Source organism: Sinocyclocheilus grahami, unplaced genomic scaffold (genome assembly GCF_001515645.1).
Source record: "Sinocyclocheilus grahami isolate Dianchi unplaced genomic scaffold, SAMN03320097.WGS_v1.1 scaffold1002.1, whole genome shotgun sequence".
NCBI lineage: Eukaryota > Metazoa > Chordata > Actinopteri > Cypriniformes > Cyprinidae > Sinocyclocheilus > Sinocyclocheilus grahami.
The window spans coordinates 18,903-42,589 of NW_015506181.1; the positions used below are offsets into that span (position 1 = coordinate 18,903).

At 37.3% G+C, this 23,687-nt stretch overlaps 2 protein-coding genes across 2 annotated transcripts in view; one reads left to right on the top strand and one right to left on the bottom strand.

Annotated features, from left to right (window-relative positions):
* Nucleotides 1-8,480: 8,480 nt before the first annotated feature.
* LOC107565439 (tyrosine-protein kinase SRK2-like) lies at nt 8,481-17,272 on the bottom strand. Its single transcript, XM_016250680.1, has 9 exons — nt 17,151-17,272; nt 16,477-17,030; nt 14,884-15,005; nt 13,531-13,691; nt 13,086-13,254; nt 12,829-12,987; nt 10,837-11,018; nt 10,182-10,347; nt 8,481-9,644 (listed from the first exon to the last, which is right to left on the bottom strand). Exons 2-9 carry the CDS (start codon nt 16,845-16,847, stop codon nt 9,436-9,438), a joined length of 1,539 nt encoding a protein of 512 aa, XP_016106166.1. The 5' UTR covers nt 16,848-17,030; nt 17,151-17,272; the 3' UTR covers nt 8,481-9,435.
* Nucleotides 17,273-20,051: 2,779 nt separating this feature from the next.
* Nucleotides 20,052-23,687, top strand: part of LOC107565441 (5'-nucleotidase domain-containing protein 1-like) — a 79,767-nt gene continuing 76,131 nt past the window's right edge. Inside the window, exons 1-6 of the mRNA XM_016250682.1 lie at nt 20,052-20,534; nt 20,932-21,023; nt 22,347-22,418; nt 22,896-23,005; nt 23,206-23,285; nt 23,436-23,517. Coding sequence (XP_016106168.1) covers nt 20,442-20,534; nt 20,932-21,023; nt 22,347-22,418; nt 22,896-23,005; nt 23,206-23,285; nt 23,436-23,517 — 529 coding nt within the window. The 5' untranslated portion in view covers nt 20,052-20,441. The remainder of the gene's footprint in view (nt 20,535-20,931; nt 21,024-22,346; nt 22,419-22,895; nt 23,006-23,205; nt 23,286-23,435; nt 23,518-23,687) is intronic.

Genomic DNA, 23,687 nt, shown 5'->3' on the forward strand with positions numbered 1-23,687 from the left:
CAGGATCAGTAAACAGTCCTCCATAAAATGTGCCGGCGATCCACAGCACTAAGTTGAAGTATTCCCTCAGCGACCAGCACAGATCTGCTTCAGGCATGACGAAGCGGATATCATCCTCTTTAGGAAGACCAAACAAAGTAGTTTCGCTTTCACAACGAAACACACAGCGTCCTAGCGAGATGGCAGGGGGCACGAGAGAGCTGAGAATAAAAGTTACGCCTTCTTTCTTTGCGTGAACATTTGGGCGGCGTTATGCAAATCTTCCCACATAGTGAGGTACATATGTGGGGGCGTGTTCGAACGAGCCGTTTTAGGGGGGTGTGGCTGACTCTGAACTTTTATAAAGAATATCTCTTTGGATTTGAGACTTTAGTCATTGCAAATTTACAGATCTTCTTTATGCACCAAGAGCTTGTAACACTCCAAAGAGAAAGGAAAAAATTAAATTGCATCATATGACCCCTTTAACACAAACTGCATCAACACCACTCAGATCATACCCCTTTTGTCAGTATTGCTAAAAGCAATAGAGAACATTCATCAATGACAGATCTGCTACCAAAATCACAGCTCAGTTTTTAATTCATTCTCAGAAAAGAGCATTACAGCTCATTATCATGGGTGGAAGACAAACACTTTCGAAACACATTTCCAAGTAAAGAACTGTAGAAATGTTTCCTGAAAATATAGTCTTAACCTTTGTTTGCAACACAAACAGATTTCCATTCTGGAGTGCCACTCCTCTCAGATGGTTTTGCGTAGTTGACTTCTGTGATATTTAACACTTCATATCGCACTTCCTTTCTGCACACTTTAGAGCTAAAAGCACGTCCCCAATCCCCTCAAATTCTAGTGTCAACCTATGATGTGGAATACCAACCTGCCTATATCGCCCCCTGGGTGATCCTTTGTGGTCTACACGTCAAAGCTAAATGTAGAAAATCTTTTAGAAGAAACACAACTTCCCATTAACAATTCTCTTCAAGTCTAAAAACGATTTCTCTAAAAGGCTTTCTAAAATGTGTTTAAAAGATAATGAGCATTTCAGAATCTTGAAGTCAGTTGCGCTCTTGCACATAGTGATGGTCGCTTTTGAAACACTGCTTCGTGAAGCTTGGAAACCTTTGCGAGTCATTGGTTTTGAACCAGCGAATTGGAGTACGCATCAAACTGCGGAAGTCACACTATTTCAGTAAAGGAGCCTTTGCTACTCTATAAAATTTCCGAAATCTTTGGAAATTTCAATAATCCGACGGTAGGGGGGCGATGGCTGTAAACCCATGAACCAGTGTCTACATGGGCTTTACCTGATCTCAGATAAATTGGCTAATATTAGTGAGAATTCAATGACACATTTGTGCTATAAAATAAATTTGTTGCAGTTCATAGTCTCTTATTGTTCTCATCAACCAAGCTCCCCTTACAAAATAAATGAATAACACATTATGCAGACACTTAATGTTTAAAATGCTATTAGATGATTTGTACATTGCATGTAGTAGATTGCACTTTCAACCAAATCTTTGGCACTGGTTTGCAAAAGGTGTTTCCAGGCAGGTTTGAGCTGATTTTCAGTTGTCTTTACACCGCTCTGACTAGCAGGTATCAACAACATGCAGCTTTTTTGAGCAAATCGTGACACCAGGCAAATGGTTTACAACATTTAAAGTCTCAAAAAGCTTAATCGCAAAACTAACCAGCATCTGAGATGATTTGTGGTTTTGATTCATGCTTTGATAGAAGACTTTGTATCACACCACTGGAACAACTCAGCCTCTTATCAATGATTGTTTCTGACCAAAATCACTTCAAACACAAACTGCTTCAACATCACTCAGATCATACCCTTTTCATCAATATTGCCAAAAGCAATAAAGAACATTCATCAATGACAGAGTTTGTAATCTAAACCACAGCTCTGTCTTTGACTCACTCTCAGATAGCAGTATCATAGCTCATCATTACGGGTTGGGAGACAAACACTTTCAAAACACATTTCCAAACAAAGAATCATAGAAATGATCCTTGAAAACATAGTTTTAACTTTTGTTTGCAACAAATGGATTTCCATTCTGAAGTGCTACTCCTCTCAGATGGTTTTGCATAGTTGACTTCTGTGATATTTAACGTTTGCGCTTCCTTTCTGCACACTTTAGAGCTAAAAGCACTTTCCCAATCCCCTCAAATTCTAGTGTCAACCTACGATGTGGAATATCAACCTGCCTATATCACCCCCTGGGTGATCCTTTGTGGTCTACCCATCAAAGCTTAATGTTGAAAATCTTTTAGAGGAAACATAACTTGCCAATTAACAATTCTCTTCAAGTCTAAAAACTACTTCTCTAAAAGGCTTTCTAAAATGTGTTTAAAAGATAATGAGTATTTCAGAATCTTGACGTCAGTTGCGTTCTTGCTTATAGTGATGGTTGCTTTTGAAACACTGCTTTGTGAAGCTTGGAAACATTTGCAAGTCATTGGTTTTGAACCAGCGAATTGGAGTATGCATCAAACTGCGGAAGTCAGTAAAGGAGCCTTTGGTACTCCATAAAAGTTCAGAAATCTTTGGAAATTTCAATGATCCGACGCTAGTGGGGCGATGGCTATAAACCCATGAATCAGTGTCTACATGGGCATTACCTGATCTCAGATAAATTGGCCCATTTTATTGAGATTTCAATGACAGATCTGTGCTATAAAAAAAATTGGTGTAGTTCATAGTCTCTTATTGTCCTCATCAACCAAGCTCCCCATACAGAGAACCAGCGCGGGCCACCTTGAAGAATCAATCATCCAACCTTGAGGGCTCGGGACACGGTGCTCTCCAGAACGCTCCGGCTACCCTCACGGTGGCACGGGAAAGCATAATTGTCATTACTGGGTCTGATTCAGGCATTGCTACAGTCCCGGAGGGCAGCAGTGTAGACGAATCTTTCTCTCCAGAAAGCTCCGGCTCACCCTCTAATGCAGCAATCGACATCCGATTGTCGGGAGGAGCGCCGAAGGATACTGCTGGTACGCTCCTAGTAGAGGGCCCAACACGTTCCTTTGGCAGCTTAACTGTTTGCAGAGTGCAAGAGGAGCGATGGTTGGTTACCTGGAGGGTTTGCCATCACTGTTACCCTCAGACCGCCCGTGCTACTGCCCGTGCTACTGCCTGAAGCACCCCCCGCCTGACTGCCACCATGACAAGAACTAGATTGAGGCAGAGGCAACGGAGCTTGGCCCGCAACTCCGAGATGGTCATCTTCCCGCAATGAGAACATGACTCATGCACGAATGCTACTTCAGTGTGCTTAATGTCCTGGCAGGTGAGGCAGCGATTGTGACCATCACCCGACACCAGGTAACGACCGCATCCAGAAACGCACGGGTGATACGTTGTCTGTGGCAAGACGCAATGGTGTCTTTACACAGACGTAACATAGAGTTTGCCCGACACAATGTCGTCTTTAAAAAGACGGACCCGTGAATGCTCTTTTAGGGAAAAAGCTCTTTTAGCATGCTGAAGCGCACAGGGGAGATGGCTGCCTGTAACACAAACAGGGGGTAATGCAGTCTGATGTGTGCACCCCACTCGACACGGGAAACCACCACCGCTGAAGCACCGTACCACCAACACCAAGAGCTCCAAAGAGCACTCTGAACTTCAGTCTTCTTTTCTCAGTAGAATAGTCAAGAACAAAACGATGTGATCGCTCGTCTCCAAAACAAAAAGCTGGTATGCGTTGCACCTGCTAACTTTTTATTCTCACGCTGTGATCAGTGGCAGCTGGATACAATCATCGCATGCCAATGTCCATTGGCTCGTTTAGTTTACACTCTAAGTAGATTGGTCTCTCGAAGTGAGTTCCCAATTTGTCGGTCACGACGTGATTCGTTGTGACTGACTGAAAGGGAACATTACTGGTGTGCATCTTGAGACAAAACAATGGCACTGACATATTGTAAATAATATTGCATCCTGTTCGCCAGAGTTCAGATCACCTGCACCTGTTTCTCATCACCACTCCAATCAGAACACATATCACCAGTCATGGTCTGGCCTCTATAATTGTAAAAAGTAAAAATTAAAATCATTGCAAAATATTACAAGACTGTTGTGGGAGAAATATTGTAGGCACCGTGGGTTTTTCTTCTGTTCCAATAGTATCGTCATAACATTGAATTATCAGAGAGGAGTGAAGAACACAAAAAGCATACTCAGATATATATATATATTTTTTGTAAACAGTAAAATCAAATCACATAAAATCCACATACAACAATACGTAACTCTTATTAATATAATGCATCATACATTTTGTGATGATTAAGAAATAACTCACAGTAGTATCTAACTACCTCATAAAAAAACATCAATGCATTCATGGCTTTCTGGGGAGAATGTACATATAAATAACAATACATATAAAGTAAAAAAGACACAAACACGACTCTCATTAATATAATGCAACACAAATTTTGTTAAATATTAACTCGCAGTACCACAGTTTCTACAGCAAAACCTCTCATAAAACCATCAATGCATTCATGTCTTTGGAGAGGAAACAAATGATATAATTTATCATAAATTTTGTAAGAATACATGTAATATCATTGATATTACAGGTGTTTTTACTCTAGTACCAAAGGAGCTACTAAATGCCTGGACAATGTTACATGCATATTACATTTTTTAAAGGGCATTAAAGTGTGAGAGACATGATTACTATGCAAATACCATGATTCAAATTAGTTAAATAACCCTTCACACTTCTGTAGTAAATTTTGTCTGTGTGTGAAGACGCAGTGGTGTAGCGCAAATCCATGTTCTTAAGTGAAGTAAACTTCAGCCGATTTCCCGTCTGCAGGGAGTAGATAGCAGTGAACACTATAGGCACCATGTAAATTGGAATACAGTTCATTAATGGAGCTCTCTTCTAACAAGCTGGTGATTTGAGTCGGGTGTGTTAAACAAGAGAGACATGCAAAATATGCAGAGTGGGGGGTCGAGAGGACCAGGATTAAGAACCGCTGCTCTAGACCAGGGGTTCTCAATTCTGAACCCCCTCTGTACAGATCGCGATGGCGTTCCCCTCGCCCCCTCCATCGTCGAGCCCTTAGAATCGTCCTAACCTTCCCCCTCTTATGCCGCCCCTGTTCAGGGTGATAGTTCTACCTCTGAATTCAGTGTGAGCAGCGAGCAGATCACGGCCCAGTAGTCATGTCAAGGCCAAGAAGGCCATTCATAAAAGGTTTATGGATCAAGTCATGGCCATGGAGGCCGTCCATGAACCTATTTGGCCCCAAGTTATAGCCACAGAGGCCATATATGAACCTTTTTTCCCAAAGTTAATGTGATGAAAATGACTATAAATGGTAAAGGTGAAATATAATTGAGACAAATTTGAATACCGTATATGTTGAATGTCATATTGATTTCACCTGTGTGTGTGCATGTGAAGCCTTTCATTGACACTGATGTATTACAGAATCCTAGACAAAAATGAAAAATATGTGAAGTCAGTGAAGTCAGTGCTTATACGCTGAAATTAAAGGGAAAAAAGCATTGCTCCATTTCTCTTGTTCAACAAGATGCTGTCTATTCTATGTCTATATTATGCATTTTTATTTGACCCTCTAACACTAGCACTCTCTATTCTGATTCTATTTGTAAAAAAAAAAAAAAAGGCATTGCTCTGTTCTTTTTCTATTCTATCCGTTTTCTTTTTATTTATTATATAATAATAATAATTATAAATACATGGTACTGCCTTAAGCTAACTGGGACTTGTTATAGCACTTGCATATCATTGCTCTTTTGTTGATTTTGATTGATTCCATTGTCCTCATTTGTAAGTCGATTTGGATAAAAGCGTCTGCTTAATGACTAAATGTAAATGTAATGTATATGCATTCTGGCATTCCTGGCCTGATGCGGGTAACATTAGTGTAGCAGCGAGACATCACATCAATGATCCTGTCACGTCAACAATACTATCAATATAAGATATATACATACTATATATATATTTACATCTTTCCAAGACATGTTTGTTCATAAAAAAGACAGATGACAATATGTTGGTTTAAAAGATACAGGCCCAGTTTCACAGACAGAGCTTAGCTTAAGCCAGGACTAGGCGTTTGTTAAATTTTTATATTTAAGCAGCTTTTATAAAAATGCCTTAGAAATAAACATTACTGGTGTGCATCTTGAGAATAAACAATAGCACTGAAATATTTTAAGATATATCAGTGCAAGTTATTTTCAGTTGAGACTAAACATGCTAAAACATGCATTTTAGTCTGGGACTAGCCTTAACTCTTTGTGAAACTGGGGAACAATGGTGAGGGGGTCAGTCACCTGACAGTGGCTGTAAACAAATCTTGATTTGACACCCAACTGAAAATCTCAGGTTTGTAGTGCTCCCATGTGGGGATATAAATAATAATCCATGATCATTGTTAAGTATTAAAATGTATTTCACTATTTGAGTGCAAATGATATGCAAATACATTTTTCATTTTGACTCTGAATTACAAAAATATATTTCAACTATATATTTTTTGAAAAATATTTCAACCTACAACTATGCAAATACAGAGTAAGAATCTGATGTATTTTACATACAGTACCTTTTTGTCTGTATTATTATAAATGCACACTAAAATCAAAAGTTTGGGGTCTATAATATTTAAAAATAAAATCTGTTATGCACACCATGGCTTAATTTATTTGATTAAAATACAGTAAAAAAAAAAAAACAGTAGTATTGTAGTATTAAAAAAACTTTTCTATTTAAATATATTTTAAAATTCTATGGTAATGCTGAATTTTCAGCAGCCAATTCTTTAGTCTTCAGTCACATGATCCTTCAGAGATAATTCTAGTATGCTACATTTGATTTTCAAGAAGCACGGCTTATTATTTTCTTATACTTTTTTTTTTCTCTTTCAAAAAAGAAAGAAAAAAAAAACAATGACCCCACACTTTCAAATGGTAGTGTATATTTTTATCTTCTTACAAGAGAGTGAAAAAAGGAATCACTGTTTGTAAATTATCCTCAAAGAAGCTCTGTTTAAACCCAAAATATTTTAAAAAATCACTGACTGTACGATATTTCTAATTATTACAGTTTTCACTAAGGCTCGGTTGAGAATCTAGTCTCAATGTGTGCTTTCTGCTTAATGCTATGAGCAAATGTATGTAATGGATTCTGAGCATTCCTCTCTTAGAACAAGTAATGCTACTAGTCTGACATGCAGTGACTCATTCAACATAAAACAGGTTAACCCTGGCTACACTGCTACCTGTTTCCATACATGTTTGTCGCCCAGGCCATTTATATTTATTCCTAAATAGTTTCGGTTTCATGGCGCCAGCATGAGTGCAAGTCAAGTGACAATAAACCACCAATATGATGGCATACAGTATGCACACGGTGGCAAATATAGATTGAGGTATGCCTCCACAGAATGAATGTAAGAATGCAAAAAGGAAATATTCAAGAAGGCTCAGAATATATTTTTGATTCAAAGCTGAATTGTGTTGTGAATTGTGCAAAATCAGCGTCAATAGCATTAACAGAACTACATAAATTATGACTGTGTGCAAACTGGTTTCCAATTCCAACCATTCTCCAGTTTGTCACTAGACGACAGAATGGACAGTGTTGAAAGCACTTTCCAGGGAAACAGGTTACCAGTTGTCTCTGCACATTAACCCGGGATGGGGGAAAGCATTTTAACATCCACATGACTACATGCTTCAGCTTTAACTAAAGCAGTTTGTACATAGGAAAACTCTTGATGAGTGCATTAAGCATATTAGATGTGTTCATTAAGAATACATAAAGGCATTTGGTTCATTTGATACTAAAATAGCATCTCAGGTTTGCTCATCAAATCCCTGCACTTGGCTCATTTGCAGTTACATCAAATTTGTAAGCAGCAGTGTCTTTTAGTAGCGGTTTGCGTCATCGTAAGAGCTGAGATCTACATCAAAGAAGTTTTTCATTTTGACTCTGAATTACAAAAATATATTTCAACTATATATTTTTTGAAAAATATTTCAACCTACAACTATGCAAATACAGAGTAAGAATCTGATGTATTTTACATACAGTACCTTTTTGTCTGTATTATTATAAATGCACACTAAAATCAAAAGTTTGGGGTCTATAATATTTAAAAAATAAAATCTGTTATGCACACCATGGCTTAATTTATTTGATTAAAATACAGTAAAAAAAAAAAAACAGTAGTATTGTAGTATTAAAAAAACTTTTCTATTTAAATATATTTTAAAATTCTATGGTAATGCTGAATTTTCAGCAGCCAATTCTTTAGTCTTCAGTCACATGATCCTTCAGAGATAATTCTAGTATGCAACATTTGATTTTCAAGAAGCACGGCTTATTATTTTCTTATACTTTTTTTTTTCTCTTTCAAAAAAGAAAGAAAAAAAAAACAATGACCCCACACTTTCAAATGGTAGTGTATATTTTTATCTTCTTACAAGAGAGTGAAAAAAGGAATCACTGTTTGTAAATTATCCTCAAAGAAGCTCTGTTTAAACCCAAAATATTTTAAAAAATCACTGACTGTACGATATTTCTAATTATTACAGTTTTCACTAAGGCTCGGTTGAGAATCTAGTCTCAATGTGTGCTTTCTGCTTAATGCTATGAGCAAATGTATGTAATGGATTCTGAGCATTCCTCTCTTAGAACAAGTAATGCTACTAGTCTGACATGCAGTGACTCATTCAACATAAAACAGGTTAACCCTGGCTACACTGCTACCTGTTTCCATACATGTTTGTCGCCCAGGCCATTTATATTTATTCCTAAATAGTTTCGGTTTCATGGCGCCAGCATGAGTGCAAGTCAAGTGACAATAAACCACCAATATGATGGCATACAGTATGCACACGGTGGCAAATATAGATTGAGGTATGCCTCCACAGAATGAATGTAAGAATGCAAAAAGGAAATATTCAAGAAGGCTCAGAATATATTTTTGATTCAAAGCTGAATTGTGTTGTGAATTGTGCAAAATCAGCGTCAATAGCATTAACAGAACTACATAAATTATGACTGTGTGCAAACTGGTTTCCAATTCCAACCATTCTCCAGTTTGTCACTAGACGACAGAATGGACAGTGTTGAAAGCACTTTCCAGGGAAACAGGTTACCAGTTGTCTCTGCACATTAACCCGGGATGGGGGAAAGCATTTTAACATCCACATGACTACATGCTTCAGCTTTAACTAAAGCAGTTTGTACATAGGAAAACTCTTGATGAGTGCATTAAGCATATTAGATGTGTTCATTAAGAATACATAAAGGCATTTGGTTCATTTGATACTAAAATAGCATCTCAGGTTTGCTCATCAAATCCCTGCACTTGGCTCATTTGCAGTTACATCAAATTTGTAAGCAGCAGTGTCTTTTAGTAGCGGTTTGCGTCATCGTAAGAGCTGAGATCTACATCAAAGAAGTCCTCAAGTTTCCACTGCAGAGCTTCAAAGGTGGGTCTGTCTGCAGGGGAGTCCTTCCAGCATTCGGACATGATGTCATACAAATATTTTGGGCAGTTAAGAGGGTACGGCATCCTGTAGCCTTTGGACAACTGTTGTACCACCTGAAAGTTTGTCATGGCTGGAGAAAGAGTGAAAAGCAACATTAAAATCCTTCAATGCTTTGACCTGGTCAAACTTTACTGTATAGCATATAACAATGGTTCTCAACTTGTGGGTCGAGATCCAAAAATGGGTTGCAAGTTTGTTCTTACCCTTGTACAAAATCACACAAAAAACAGAAAACGAGAAAACAGAATATGAAATGCAGTTCAGTGAGGAAGGGCTGCAGATCATACTGATATTAATACATTTTATAATTTGGTTTTAAGGACCTTTATTTTTGTACAATAAACTTTGTTTCTTTAGGAACCAGACTGTACATTGAACATAAACTGGCCCAGTATGGGGATATATATTTCCTACAGAAACACTGAAGGGATTTTTTCTTTTTAAAAATAGTCAGTAGCCTTTAGTTTACATCACACCATAACTTTCTACTTGATACTGCAATTGGATTATGACCCTGAAGCCTAGACAAATTATTAGTATTTTGGTCTATTTTTCTGTATGAGAACGATGGGTACAATAAGTGAAATTATAAATGAGAATGACGTACTTGGGTAAGGAATCTGTCCAAATGTCACAATTTCATATAGTAGGATCCCAAAAGACCAAACGTCAGATTTGATGGTGAATTTGTTCTCGTGGATGGCCTCGGGAGCAGTCCATTTCACTGGAAACTTGCTTCCTTCTTTGGCCTCATAAACATTCTCATTTTCCCTCTAAAGAAATCATGCAGTGAGAAAGCCAAAAGTACAGTTTTTGTATTTTTTACCCAAAATCTGTGCATACAATATAGCAGTGGTTCTCAACAGATTGGCTTCAGAACATCAAGTGGTCAATCAAGATGAAATAATACAATGTACAGTATTAATAATATAACAATGAACTGAATAGACCCAACAGTATCCAAATGTATTGATATGACAAAGACTGAATAGGGAAATGGTAAATTTCGTAAATGAATAAATATAAATAAAGATTAACTATGGGCCAAATATTGAAAAGACTGACTGAATACACACAACCTTTGATGTTGCCAAGATTATTTACTTTACTATGTGTTTAGTTTACCATTTGCATTTACTGTCCGTGACACTATTGTAACAGATCTTTGGCTCATTTTTGGGTAGCGACCCATTTGAGAACCACTGCCCCATAGGTAAGCTGAGGGGTCAGGCCTTTTTTTAAAAACGGAGAATATTTCTTACCTGAAATACACGTGCCAAGCCAAAGTCGGCCACCTTACACACATTGTTATCTCCCACCAGAACATTTCGTGCCGCAAGATCTCTGTGAATGTAGTTCTGTAGCTCAAGGAATGCCATGCCAGATGCCACTTGGGATCCCATTTCTATCTGATCAGACAATTGAAGAGAAGCACCTCTGTCTTCTGTATGAGAGAGAATATAGGGAATAAATACCGGTATAATTAACATGTCAGATGTTGTTTTGTTACAGTTTCAGAATAAACTAACCTCAAAAACCTACGGTTTATGTGGTAAATAACCTACTAAATATTTACACAATGGGGGAATGAGATCTTGCACAACACTGGCCCTGATTATCTGTCCAAATAAGTTGCTGACACCAGGAGGAAAGGGTTCTGGAAAATGAGGCAGCTGAAGAAGTCTTTCCAGGTCCTGATTGGCCTGCTCTTTCTGCCCATTAGTCTATGAGCCCCAGGCACAGATCCCCAGTGAAGACCTTGTCTCCTAGACGGCCACCGGGACAAGACCACAGGAACCAGATGAGTCCTCTGCACAATCTGACTTTGCTGCAGCCTGGAATTAAACTGCTGGTTCGTCTGGCCAGAGGAGAACTGGCCCCCCGTCTGAGCCTGGTTTCTCCCAAGGTTTTTTCTCCATTCTGTCACCGATGGAGTTTTGGTTCCTTGCCGCTGTCGCCTCTGGCTTGCTTAGGTGGGGACACTTACTATCCAGCGATATCGTCGACTTGATTGCACAGATACTATTTAAACTGAACTGAGCTGGATGATGCCATCACTGAATTCAATGATGAACTTCCTTTAACTGAAAATTGAGTGTTTACTATTGTCATTTAGCATTATTGACACACTATTTTCCTATTTAATACTGTAAAGCTGCTTTGACACAATATGTATTGTTAAAAGCGCTATATAAATAAAGGTGACTTGACTTGACTTGAATGAAAGCCTAATAGGGCTGGGTGAATGCCCCCAACTGCCGACAGAGCTCCCTCCAGAATTGGACATTTTAAACCCCCGTAGGTAATTTTAAACCCAAAATATGCTGATTAAAGAAATTTTTATTTATTAATCATGAATCTCACTATAATCTTAATGATGGTATTCCAGACTTTTCCCTTGCCTCAGTGTTCAAACAGTTTTTACATGAAGAATGTGTAAATCTTTCTTATTTTAAGATCATACATTTTTTTTATTTGCTGCAGCCCTTCAGAAGCTAATGCATTTTTATGAGCCCTCTTATTTTGTTCTGCAAGGTGCACTGTACTGTATATTAACCTTTACTGTAATGACCACAACCGCATGATACCTGCTAATACGTGCATTTATGATGTGGCAATAAGGAAGCATAGCCTGTGTAAACAAGGCTCCCCCTCCCCCCTCCCTCTCTCCATCTCTTTTTGTTCCTGTCTCGAAATGACCCCTTATACAGTGAAAGCAGTGCTTTACAGTAATTTTATCACAGGTAGTTAAGCTATTCAGAGGCTGATTTCCCAGAAAGGCTTGTGGTCCTATTAAAACATAGTTTGTTAGAGTGCCCCGGCCAGTCACACATAGAAATCATTGTGTTGTTTAAGTTTTGGAAGTTATTGTTTGACTACTGGCAGTATTCAAAAAACACCTGTTCTAACAAACAGTGTGGCTTGTTATTTTTATAATGGTAATAATAAATCATTATTAAATGTAATATCCATAATAATGAATAATTCTCCCATGTAATCAATATCACAGAGGCTGCCATTAACTAATTATGAAAACTTTTCATTTCAACCTTTCCTTTTCCTCCAGTTATTTCACTTTTTGGTGTTGCTTGTTTTGGATGTGTACTGTACAAGAATACAGTATACAGTTGCCCCACATAACATTAAAGGTATTTTAATGTAAATTCTGTTAATCAAAATGAACAATCGTGATTACAATATCAAAGGAAGTACCTGACATAATAGTGTTTGAGACTTGTGCGGGTGTGTCTTACTTTGCAGATATTCTAGAAGGCTCCCGTGGCTCATGAGCTCTGTGACGATGTAGATGGGCTCTTCCGTAGTGCAGACAGCATAGAGCTGGATCAGTTTGGCATGACGGAGTTTCTTCATGATCTGAGCTTCTCGCAGGAAGTCTTTTGGATCCATAGTTCCTATAACACATACAACAGGCGTACAGTATAGCATGCCATGTGCATGTATGTTTGGAGTTCTATATGTGTATCCATCTTGTCTTTGTTTGTGTGTGTACCTGGTTTGAGTGTTTTGACAGCGACAGCTGTGCTGTCATTCCATATGCCTTCATAGACCTGGCCAAACTGCCCTGCTCCCAACTTCTTCAAGAGTTTTAGAGAGGAACGTGAGATCTCCCACTGATCCACAGTGTTGTAAGATAGACCATGTGTCTCTGGAGCCATTGTCTAAACCCCACACACACAAAAGCAAGGAAATAGGCATTGGATTGAATATTTGATAATATCCTGTACAATTCTGTGGAATGCTATTTTAATCGGTCAGTTGTTGTGTTCTGCGGTCAAAGATTTTTGTATAATTTCACCATTGTCTCACATTCTTTGAACATCTTGTTTTATTCATTTAGGTATCAAGTGAGACAAAGAACAGTCAGCCAGTTATTGTTGTGTAATAAACCCTTCAATGTTTTTTTTTTGATTGATGTAATAGTAAATGCTACACACTTTTTTGCAGGGTCCTGCCAAACGAACACAGAGGCCATCCTCATTTCTGTAGTGCTCCACTAGTTCTTTCAATGTGAAAAAACTACGAATCCTTGACACGAAGTAGCCACCATTATCTTGCCTTCTGATCTTATAATGCTTCACTTTTCCGTTGTCCAGCACTGCAATACAGACAGACAGCACATCAAGGACCTCAGTCATAATGAAAGATGGGCTAATAAGTAAGAAAATAGCCCTTTTCCACCATAGAGCAGTAACAGTACTACTAGCACTTCCATTAGAATGTGGTTTGGTTTGGTATGGTACGATTGCAAACCATGCACAGATATCTCATCAAGTTTAACAAGCTGTACTCTGGACAGGAGAAAAAAATTGGCTTCTTGTGGTGCAGAAATGCTGTGGGGGGTGTGCGATATGTATCATCTTACATTTTATACACAATATTGGCTGTTTTAGTTCTATTTCGCCAACAAAAATTCCAATCAAAGCCACAACAAATCTGTTGAGCATCTCTGAGAAACACACAGTGATGCTTTTTTCTGAATGAATCAGAGTTTTAGAACAAATCAATGATTCAATGATCCATTCATAAAAATCAGTCAATTGCTTCATTCCTGAATTAATAATCCCTTTGAATGAATCGGCTGAAAGAACGGTCGAGTGAGTGACTCACTCACTCATTCAAGAGTTGCTAGTTTTAGCTTCATATTTAAAGTCATTTTTATCATTTTATGTTAGAAAAAATGACCTATATAAAGGTAAAAATGCCCCTGGAAATCAGTTTAAGGTTGCAAATACTGACCTTAATGAAAACTTTAAACAAACCATTGCACAGATTCATTCTGTTTTTGCTTCAAATGTGAAATTATACAATGTAATTTAGCTTAAAACTGCTCATGTTGCATGTATGCAGCATCTTTGTTTGGATCATGATTAAAATGCAGTGGTTGCCTCTAATTTTAAATGGAAAGAGCACAGACAAAGCCTTAGTTTGTTTATATGAAGAGATTTATTTTATTTGTGTTATTTATTTGATTTTGGACTTTTTTTAAAATTTCAATTTAGTTTTGTTATTTACATTTACATTATATTTAAATGTTGTCATTTAGCAGACGCTTTTATGCAAAGCGACTTACAACAAAAAAACAACAAAAGAGCAATAATATGCAAGTGCTATATTAGTATATTATTAAAGTGTTGTATTTCAATTTCACAAAGAAACGTGCAGCATTTTGTCCAAGCAATAATAAAAGGACACATTTAATTTATAATTTGTCTTAAATCTCATTTTGTAAAAAAAAAAAAAAAGTGAGTTGAGTGAATCGTTACATCCCTATTTGACGTCAGATGTACCTGAGAGTGAGAGCTCTCCTGCCTGGCTTTCACAGTTCCTGATTAGAAAAGCTCCATTCTTGTTCTCTTGAGACATCAACATCTTCTCGGCCTCCAAGCGCTTTGTTTCTGGAAAATACCATCTGCAGTGGAAGAGTATCACAATGGTGTGTGAGCTAAAAATCAACCAGCAGTCACACACTGAATTTCAGCAAAGAAAAAACAATACAAAATGCAATTAATAAAATACAACAAACCAAAATCATGGATCATTTAAAAGTAATGAGAAAAGAATTATTCATTTTTAAACACTTTTTTTGACCTCGAGGACTGTGTGGCCAAGCATCACTTGCTAATATGGCTAATGCAATCAATACTAAAACTAATTTAATATTTAACCAAGTATTTGTTGTATATGTCACTGTTCTGCTGTTGTATAAAGCATTTACAGAGCTACTTTTCCTATTTATCGTATGTCATGTTAAGAATTTTGCATATTGTTGGGCCTATGCAGCAATGTTAATACATTTCAGTCTTTTTTTTTTTAAGTTCACTTCTGTAGAATTTAATAATGTGTTGTATACTCCTTCATTCCCAGTTTAATAGCATGGGTTTTGAACTTCTGAAGCAAAACCAGTTGAGAACCACCGGGGTAATTTACGGTCCAGGCCTGATAACAACTGAGTATGTTGAAATAAAGACTATGGAATTCTTATATAATAAACTAACCCTTGGCTGACTCAGTGTTTATGATTGTTTTAAGTTAACATACACAAAGCTTATGCAGACGCCTTGTGTCCAGTAAGTTATGTCTAAATCTTCCAACACAGAGATCATACATGTACAGCTGAAGATCTGCTGTCACACATTAGCAATACAATGAACTGTATAATCAAGTCTTGTCAGATGGCTACATTTGACTACAAATTGCTACAAAACATTCACACTCAAGCCATTATGTTGTTGGTGACAGACTTGGAAAAACTGGAAAGTTATCTCTAACAAAGTCCATTCGTCAGAAACTATTTAGCATGTCAAAATGAAATACAAAGCATAGAGATTTTATCACACATGACATATTTAATATAACATGTCATATTAAAATCAAAATAGATATATATTTTTTGAAAAATTATTAATTTTATATTTTTATACTATGCAATTTTTTTATCGATTTATGACACCTACAGTGCACAAAGCCTAGGAATCATTAACAGGCTCAACATTCTAGTACTTCCCGGTTGACCACTGAACATTAACCAGCTTCCCTTAAGAAACAAACAACAGACAATGCAGAAACAGAATTTGTTGCCAGCTGCTGCCAGGAATCCTCATAATATCCCTCTTGCTGAATGCAGAGGCTCACAATTAGGGTCTATGCACGCAATACAATACATAGCCTACATTACAATAATTATGGGACTTCCAAACCACACTAATGATCCCCTGTTCCCAATTAATCCCATCTTTAAAAAAAAAAAAACATTAATTGCATAGCCTACCATCACTTGCCAGTACATACATATGAAATTACATTTAATATACATAGGCTATACATATGAAATGACTTTTTCAGGGCTTTCTTTGCTTACAGAAGACGTGCCACAAACTTACGGTTCAGCATCAAGGCTTTCTACGGGTGCAACATAATTAGCAGGAATGTAGCCCTCTTTGTTTGCTGAAATCCCGGTCATTCCTCTCGCGTACCACCAGTCTTCCTCTTTCCTGAGTGGCTCCAGTTTATCCCCTGCGTTAAAACTCAAATCATGCTCCGTGCGTGCCGTGTAGTCGTACAGCGCAATGTAAACGTAGCCGGGTTCCTCCACAGGTGTCGGAGGTAACACCCTGTTTGGCGGCTTTGTAAATTCATTAGTTTGCACTTGATGTCGTTTCTCGGTGCTAGATGAGGTGCTGTTCGCCGGGTCTTTGAAACACGGGAAAGTACTTTGACAGCACAGTATAAACCTCCCTCTGAAGTCTTCCATCGTGAAGTTGTTCACTAGTCCCGTATGTGTATATCAAGTTAAACTGAAGCAGTATATCACATTTCAGTGTTCCATAGGGTTTGTTTCATTCCAGTAAATGTTGCGTGAACCCGAGACGAAGCGTGTCATCCATTCTGTGAGCTTGTGAAAACCCTTGGACCGGTGACACGAGATAGCACAATCCTGTCGACAATAAAGCAGGTGATTTATTGCTTGCAGTCAAAAATCTGTTCGCATTTCCTGGTCACATTCCCCTGACAAAGTTCAAGATAATTCTGCGCTCCTCGGACCGATAACACTTACCTTAAGTTTTAAGTAAGTCCATGAGAATGCTAAATGTTTTAGGCGAGCTCATAACAGAAATCGCCCTGCAAGAACAGATACTGGATTCTGAGACAGGTTGTTTCTTCAACACGCCCTCAGGCCAGGACTCTCTCTAATGCTGGCCACATATTACGCAATGATTAATTCAGTTTACATTCAAGCTAGTAAGCTAAACGAAAACACGGAAAAATAACTAATTTGAATCAAATGTCAAAAGCAGACTCTTTCAATACACCTGCACCAATTTGTACAACTTAATTGTAAAAAAACAAAACTGTAGGCTACTATAGGTACTATGCCTTTATTACTCAGAAAACCCCAATTAAGGTACACTGATTTGTTTCAGTACCATTACCACTGAGGTGGGGCAATCTTGATAGAATTTTCCTTCTTTCCCCCTACTTATGCAGTTTTTGTCCTCTTTAGTTTCATTCACTCTTTTTTTCAAAATCAACTTAAATGCTGTTAAATTGTTAAAAGAACAACGAAGTCAACTCCATAAATTGATGTAACTTCCCTAAAATTGTTTTGTTTAAAGTCAGCATTATGGTGTATATTGTTTCCCTTTAGGTAAGTGGAACATCATATATATATATACTGTATATATATTCATCTAACAGTTTTTCAGTGTAATGCTTGTTTGTTTTACAAGAAATCACTGTTATTATGTGTTGCATAAGTAATATGAATGGGCTGCTTTTTTCAAATTGATCTGACTTCATATTAGATCATTAATCCACACTTGATGCAGCAATATAAAAATGCAATAAATGTATTAAATGTTGTATTAAAGGGGTCATATGATGCTGCTAAAAAGAACATTATTTTGTGTATTTGGTGTAATGAAATGTGTTTATGCGGTTTAAGGTTAAAAAAACATTATTTTCCACATACTGTACATTATTGTTTCTCCTCTATGCCCCGCCTTTCTGAAACGCGCCGATTTTTACAAAGCTCATGGGTCTGAAAAGTGAGGTGTGATCTGATTTGCCAGCTATCCAGTGCGTTGTGATTGGCCGAATACCTCAAGAGTGTGATGGAAATGTTACGCCCCATATTGTGATGATGCCCTGTCAGGCCGGAGCGACGAGACAAAAATATTAAAACCATTATAAACGAGGCATTTGTTGCATCCATGCAACATAATTATGGATTATAATGACTTATACTGTCTTTTTACGTATTGCGTTGCATCGCGCCACGTAAACATAAAACCATGTCTGCATTTGTGATCGGAGAAATGACAAACAAGTGCTACTCTACACTGCTCAAAACTCGCGTTTGAATCGTCAGTGGCAAATTCTTTAAATATAAAAAACGTACTTACAGTCTGTGAGTCAGAACAGAACATTGTAGAACATTGTAGTCTACTCTTCCAGGAAACAATCCTCCATAAAATGTGCTGCATCGGCGGTGGCGGCGGCAACAATACTACAGCGAGAATAAAAGTTACGCCTTCTTTCTTTGCGTGAACATTTGGGCGGTATTATGCAAATCTTCCCACATCGTGACGTAGATATGTGGGGGCGTGTTAGAACGAGCCGTTTTAGGTAGGCGTGGTTGACTCTTAACTTTTATAAAGAATATCTCTTTGGATTTGAGACTTTAGTCTTTGCAACTTTACAGATCTTCTTTATGCACCAAGAGCTTGTAACACTCCAAAGAAAAAGGAAAACTTGAAATCGCATCATATGACCCCTTTAAAAATGTAACAGTATTATAAACATCATACTATTGATTTGGTTAATATGATCACTCTTAAGATGAGATAATATCTTGCAATCGATCTTGTGACTGAGAATACAGGAAGTAAAGAGAATAATTAAAGAATACTCAAAAGATTTTTGGTAACTGAGACTTCTGCTAAACTTAATTTATTATGTGACAGTACTTAAATCTCTAAGATTGCTGAACTAATTTTTAACTTGTCAAATTGAGTTACTAATATTCACATTTTCTGGTTTCTTATACAAAGTTATCTACACACATTAATTTAAGGTTTATAAACTTAGTTTATAAACTTTTTAAAATAAAGCAAATGTATTACAAAGATATTTAAGGAGTTTCAGACGGTTTTGAGGGATTTTTTTCTATGGATTTTCTGGACAACAATTATTGGATCTGTACCCAAACAGAAGAAAATCCTCCAGGAATTCATGTTAAAGGGATGGTTCACCCACAAATTAAAATTCTGTCATATTTTACTGTGGGACTGACTTTCTTCTGTGGAATATAAAAGAAGAATTTTAAGGAAATGCACAGATGTAAGTTAAATTCACATAGAGATGTGAAGTTAACCTGTTGCATGCTCTACTCGATTTAGGTCAGTTTTTAAAGGTGCATTAAATATAACAATGCACACAAAAATAACAAACACACACAGACTCACACACTTTGTTTTTGTAATCAATGACCGGAAAACTTTATTCTGAGAATAATGATTTATTTCGCAGCTTCACCCAGGCATGACAATGTTCGATAATGAAGTGCCCTGTTGAAAAAAACAGCATATGCTGGTTAGGTATGTTTCAACGCTGGGATGCTTTAAGATGGTCCTTTGCTGGTTTAAGCTGGTCCTTTGCAGGTTTATGCTGGTCCTTTTGCTGGTCCTTTGCTGGTTTATGGTGGTCCTTTTGCTGGTCCTTTGCTGGTTTATGGTGGTCCTTTTGCTGGTCCTTTGCTGGTTTATGGTGGTCCTTTTGCTGGTCCTTTGCTGGTTTATGCTGGTCCTTTGCTGGTTTATGCTGGTCCTTTTGCTGGTTTAAGATGGTCCTTTGCTGGTTTATGCTGGTCCTTTGCCAGCACATGACCAGTATAAACCAGCATCAAAACATACCTAACCAGCATATGCTGTTTTTTTCAACAGGGTGATGTGTGCCAGTCCGTTTTGATCGCGTTATTACGGTAACAGCACCCGGAAATGCGCGAATATTCACATATTCTTACGTTCGTACAAGCATGATCCAAAATCCGCGTTGCTCGTATGCAGTGTTACAGTACAACCGGCACCGTAGTATTTCCGCGTCGCATGCCGAGTTCTGTGGATGCCTGCGCTTTCGCTGTAACGTCTCCGTAGAAACACGGCTCGTAGTCTTTTGTGACATTTGTTGTCGCCGCTATCCCACGTGTTGCAGAAGAGACAAATACATCGCAGAATCCCGCCACCGAGCGAGCTGCATCGACAGCTTGAAGTCATCGCTGTCACTGCGAGATATTGCAATCCTGTAGTCTTTACAGTTCACATCTCCCATTCCTTCCAAAGGCTAAACGATGAGCGAATACTTCTCGCTGTCGGAGTGTGATGTGATAGGCTTTGACTTGGACCACACGCTCTGTCGATACAATTTGAAGGAGACCTCCAGGGTGAGTCGCACTATATCATGCAGATCATGACACAACCAACCGACCTCAAACGCATAATAGGCTAGGGCTTACACAATGGCGCAAATGAAATGCATGATTGGCTCTGTCTGCTTTACATTACTGGACCTGAAGCGAACCAGTGTTGATGCGCTGATCTATTCGGCAGGCCTTGTGAGAACACATTGAGAAGGCGAGAGGTGTGTCCTTTATCTGTCGTTCCAGGAGGATGTTCATGCAAACACCTTTTGCGTTGATTTTCGTAGTTTATGGGCAGCTAGATAAAGCGTAACTGTATTAGCTCGAGATGAAGCTTCATTTATGGTCAGGCCTGACATCTCCATGTTACTGTACCTTCACTTAGTAGCTTACATGTATTTCTTCTTCTGTCTGTGTGCAGCTGATCTATGAGAGTTTTGCACGGTATCTGGTGGAGCACAAGGGCTATGATAAAGATCTGCTTCATTTAACACCTGCTACTTGGGATTTCTGGTGAGAAGACAGTTTTATTAGTACAATAATTGGGAAGACCTGCATGGAACCAGATTCGTCATTACCAATGCCCATATACAGTATACTCAAAACAAACAGATGCAGATGTTCATGCTGAAAGACTCTGGAAGCAGTTCATCATCTTTAATAAATATTTAAAGCATTTTACAGTACTAAATAACTATTTACAGCATGACATCGTACATTTCTTATTTCATTTTTGCTGTTAAAATATGCAAATTAAAATTAATAGGACAAATACAATGGAACAATGATACAAATTAAATAAACACAGTTTAAAGTTACAATAGGTTTATTTAACATCTATTAAGAAATGCTACAGAAATGGAATTATCAAATGTCAAAATAAAACTCTGCATAGTTTTCACTGTATTATTTAAATATAAATTAAATCTTATTAGATCGATCCAAAGGTTATTCAGTCAAGGGCAGCGAATAATTTTCCCTTTATTTTGCTGTTTAATTAACATTAAAATATATTGGCAGCAGCATGTTTATTAGGCTCCACATGAAGGATATTGAGGGCATCATGCACATGCTGTATTGGAAAATTTACATATATATAACAAAATCTCTAACAATAGGCACTTTATATGCCACACTGCCAGCCCTACTTATTGTTAACAAACTGAATCTTGTTTCAAGCAGGTATTCTTGTCATTAATACAGTACAGCATGACATCGTACATTTCTTATTTCATTTTTGCTGTTAAAATATGCAAATTAAAATTAATAGGACAAATACAATGGAACAATGATACAAATTAAATAAACACAGTTTAAAGTTACAATAGGTTTATTTAACGTCTATTAAGAAATGCTACAGAAATGGAATTATCAAATGTCAAAATAAAACTCTGCGTAGTTTTCACTGTATTATTTAAATATAAATTAAATCTTATTAGATCGATCCAAAGGTTATTCAGTCAAGGGCAGCGAATAATTTTCCCTTTATTTTGCTGTTTAATTAACATTAAAATATATTGGCAGCAGCATGTTTATTAGGCTCCACATGAAGGATATTGAGGGCATCATGCACATGCTGTATTGGAAAATGTACATATATATAACAAAATCTCTAACAATAGGCACTTTATATGCCACACTGCCAGCCCTACTTATTGTTAACAAACTGAATCTTGTTTCAAGCAGGTATTCTTGTCATTAATACAGATGATGAAATTAAATTAATATATCTATAATAGTGTCAGTTTTCTTAACAAAGAAATAAGTTGCTGTCCTAGTATGAGCCTGTTTATCTCTCTAGTACACAAACACAGTTGCTTGTTGTCATGTGACCAGTTTTAAAGGTCTTGTGGTGGATCTCGAGGAGGGCAACCTGGTCAAGTTGGCAGAGGACGGTACTGTCTTGCGGTAAGTCAGTTTCAGTATGACGTGTGTGTGTGTGTGTGTGTGTGTGTGTGAGAGAGAGAATGATTACTGAGCAGTACATTTTATTGCTCCTTTTTGTGGAAAAAGATTAATTGTACATAAAGAAATATATAAACTTCTCTTAACCTGTTATATTAAGTTGTTAATCTGTTTAAAACATATTTATTTGTAGAGCAACTCATGGCTCTAAAGACCTTAGTACTGTGGATCTTGAGGAGGGCAACCTGGTCAAGTTGGCAGAGGACGGTACTGTCTTGCGGTAAGTCAGTTTCAGAATGACGTGTGTGTGTGTGTGTGTGTGTGTGTGTGTGTGTGTGTGAGAGAGAGAATGATTACTGAGCAGTACATTTTATTGCTCCTTTTTGTGGAAAAAGATTAATTGTACATAAAGAAATATATAAACTTCTCTTAACCTGTTATATTAAGTTGTTAATCTGTTTAAAACATATTTATTTGTAGAGCAACTCATGGCTCTAAAGACCTTAGTACTGACGACATCATAAAGCATTATGGTCCAAAAAGAGAATGGAAGCATTTTAATAGCCTCAATACCTCGTACACACGATCTGGTAAGGATGTGTTCTTGAAGATAGTTCATTTTATAATTTCCAATGTCAGTATAACATTCATTAGTTTATTAAATCTTCTGATTCATGTTTTTGTGATGTGGTATTTATTTAGAGTTTAATATTTGTATTATCCTCATATTATCTAATAACTCATATTATCCTTGCTTTAATATGTGATTTAGTGCACTCATTTGTTGCAGCAAAATACTATTTTTATGACAACTATTTTGACCTCCCTGGTGCTCTTCTCTGTGCCGGAGTGGTGGATATGTTGAATAAGGTAAAAATAAATCAGTGCTTTTCAAAAATTCGATATTTCTATTGTAGATCAGAAGTAGCATTTGTTAATTAGGCGTAGAGTGAATGTTTACCTAACACAGCGTATATTGTCATTTCTTAATGTTTTTATTTATCATTTTTTTAACCCTAGCGAGGAGCTGAAATCACATCTGACTTTTGGAAAGACATTGTTGCTGCCATTGACCATAACTACAACACATCTGCATTTCGGGGTATGTAGAAATTACTCGCTTATATCTCTCTTATACACTCGTTACAATCAGCATTTCAAAGTGTAATTTAATTTTGATATTATATAATGTCTGTAAAAATCCAATGTGTGTATATCAAACAGAACACAGTCTTTGACCTATCTGCATAACATTTTGAATGTTTTAATTAG